Genomic DNA, 2,880 nt, shown 5'->3' with positions numbered 1-2,880 from the left:
CTCACCTACATCGTCCACAAGGGACGACTCGGGAACTCAACTCCTACCTCGGGCAGCTCACCTTTCCCCCTATGCCCAGGGGAGAGGTATCAAGCCGTTTGACAGCTGATGCAGGCTGTCAAAACGGCTTTAACGCAGAAACAGGCGGGAGCAGCAAACAGCTGCGTCCAGCGAAGGCGCCTGCCACCGGAAGTCTCCCTCCCTCTCTCTTTCCTCTCCCCTTTTCTTTCTCTCTTTCCTCTCCTTCTCTTTCTCTCTCTTTCTCTCCTCTCCCTCTCTCTCCTCTCCCTCTCTTTCCTGTCTCTCTCCCTCCCTCTTTCTTTCTCTCCCCCTCCCTCTCCCTTTCTCCCCTTCCTTCACACGCACCTCTACCTTTACAAGATTCTTATTATATGATATTAAGCATCCAGTATAAAGGAGGAGAAAGCCTTAGTGCGGCCATAAAAATACGGAGGAATTTTACCTGCATTCTTTCTAGAGGGTTAGAATGACAGTTTGCTTTATTAATGAGGTATGTGTGCTCCATATATTCTGTTATTCGCTGAAGGAAGCTCAGGGGTTCATTGAAGGCAATGGGCATGGTAATTTTTGACAGCTCCTAAATAGTAGGAAGGGGGGGGGAAAAAATACAAAACCGTGATTTCACAAGCAAATGTTAAACAACTGTCAGTTAATAGACATCAGCTCCAGAGATCTGCCTTACGGCTTGCCGCTACTTAAAACATCAGACAAACAAAACATAATGCAAAGGGATGCTATTTCAGCTGCCACAACACATTATGCTGCCTTTTTTTTTTTCAATATCAGTCTCTGAACAGTTAGCTATGTTGCTGTTTGGTTATTTTTACTTCTCAATCTATCCATTCTGCTCAACGTATGCACCCATCCGCCTTTACACACACTATATTTCAAATGTATTGTAGCCTGTTTCTCAACCTCAGCCAACTTTAAGATGGACTTCAACGCCCAGAAATCCCCAGCCAGCTATGCCATTCTAGAAGCTGAAATCTTAAAGTTGCTGAGGTTGAGAAACACGGTAACAGATCATCAACCCGCCATCAGGAAACAAAGGAACCTTATTTGTCTTCTGTATGTATTCACCAGTATTTACATTACTCCGTCCACACTACATTTATCAAACATGCCAAGCAAACCATACTAGTATACCATAGTAACTTACCAATCCAATGCATTTTTTTAAGATACTCCAGACACTGAAATCACTCCTAGTAAACATTGGGGCAGGTAAGGATGTTCTGCGGGAAGAATAAATCAATATATTAATACTAGTGTCCCCTACCTTTCCATAAAATATTATTCTGCAAAGCTGTTTTCTGGATTTCTTCAATCATACAGGTGAACAGCTTTAAAATGAGAGGCACCACTATAAAATCACCTGTAGCAATATTTTCGGTATTTTTTCCGAGATTCTTGCCTTGATCTTTGCAATATTATGAATATACATGAGCATTATCCTGCCTTGATGAATGTGGCATGTGCAAACCTATGTGTATTTTTAACACACAACGATAGCCGTTTCTAAAATTTGAAAATGTAAATATTATTTGGTACAAACCCTATTCAGAACAATGAGATTCATCCCAAGGAAAGGATGTGTAAGGTTTTTTTTTTACACAAAGTAAACCTTAAACAATAAGGTAAAATCACCTAATGAACTGAACTGGCTCATTTTTTGAATAAAAACTAAATGGGAGCAAATCTAACAAGACTCCTCCTACAAGGACCAAATAAAGTTAAACATTATTTTTAGATCAATGTTTTCCAACCTTGGCAAATTTAAGATGGCTGGACTCCAGCCCCCTGAATCCCACGGTCAACATGGCTAGCTGGAGAATTCTGGGAATTGGAGGCAATCATCTTAAAGTTGCCAAAGTTGACAAACACTGTTCTAGATAATTCTGGAATGAAAATCTCTCTCATACAAGTAAGCAATTAAAATCAAAAATTTATTTAACCCTAACCCTAACCCTAGCCCTGAAGATGAAGGACTTACAGTCATACCTCGGCACTCGACGGCTTCAAAACTCATTGAATTCAGTGACCCCGTAACCCGCTATTTCTTCCGGCCGAAATAGTGGGTCACGTGGTAAGTCTCATGATTTTCTAGGTACTGGTCGGTTTTAGAATTCATCCCGTCTTCCAGAATGAATTACCAATGGGTACTGAGGTACCACTGTATTTTTCAGTTTGCTTGTGGAACATGATTGCCCAAGTGTGGCATTCCCACTTCCCATTTTGGCAATGAACTTCAAAATCAACAACTGCCGTTGGAAAACCCTCCTGAATTGCCCCCCGTTTCACTCAATGTAGTTTATATATCATTCTGATGATTTTTAAGGATTAAAAGAATTAAAAAGCAAAAAAAAAAAATAGTTCTTCATACACAGGTATGAAGTCTACACACTGCCCACTCTCAAAACAAATTCTTCTTAGTAAAAAATCCCAACCAAAGGAATTATTTTACTAATGTGAGTACCGCTTAGTCAGTTCCAGAGAAAATACCTGTGTTTCTTGATTCCATTCTCTTGTACTGGCCCATCGCCATTGTGCTTTCCAGTCCTGTGACTCTGGTGATCATCCACATCAACTTTGTGAACTGCTTCTGAAAATTCTCCTGAAGAATTATCGGAATCAAAGCCTGTATAAATAAAGAATTATCAGAATCAAAGCTTGTATAAATTCCAACTTTGCAAGACCTACTGAAACATATTACAGGAACCTGGGGTTTTTCCTGTAATCAATACAGTAATGGAAAGCATCAAGTACTGTACCTCTGTGCATATAGAATAGAATAGAATAGAATAGAATAGAATAGAATAGAATAGAATAGAATCTGGAGGAGACCTTGGAGGTCTTCTA

The 2,880-nt window shown here is 40.0% G+C and overlaps 1 protein-coding gene across 1 annotated transcript in view; it reads right to left on the bottom strand.

Annotated features, from left to right (window-relative positions):
* The window catches only part of LOC107300045 (oxysterol-binding protein-related protein 2), a gene marked incomplete at both ends in the record, with an annotated part of 26,309 nt that extends 23,650 nt beyond the window's left edge, over window positions 1–2,659 (bottom strand). The window contains 3 exons of the mRNA XM_015829389.1: window positions 464–598; window positions 1,181–1,256; window positions 2,524–2,659. Of these exons, the coding sequence (XP_015684875.1) occupies window positions 464–598; window positions 1,181–1,256; window positions 2,524–2,659 (347 nt within the window). The remainder of the gene's footprint in view (window positions 1–463; window positions 599–1,180; window positions 1,257–2,523) is intronic.
* Window positions 2,660–2,880: the final 221 nt, after the last annotated feature.

Source organism: Protobothrops mucrosquamatus, unplaced genomic scaffold (genome assembly GCF_001527695.2).
Source record: "Protobothrops mucrosquamatus isolate PMUCROS unplaced genomic scaffold, P.Mucros_1.0 scaffold6015, whole genome shotgun sequence".
NCBI lineage: Eukaryota > Metazoa > Chordata > Lepidosauria > Squamata > Viperidae > Protobothrops > Protobothrops mucrosquamatus.
Note: the sequence above shows the minus strand (reverse complement) of the source record. Positions and strands in the feature narration are given on the sequence as shown.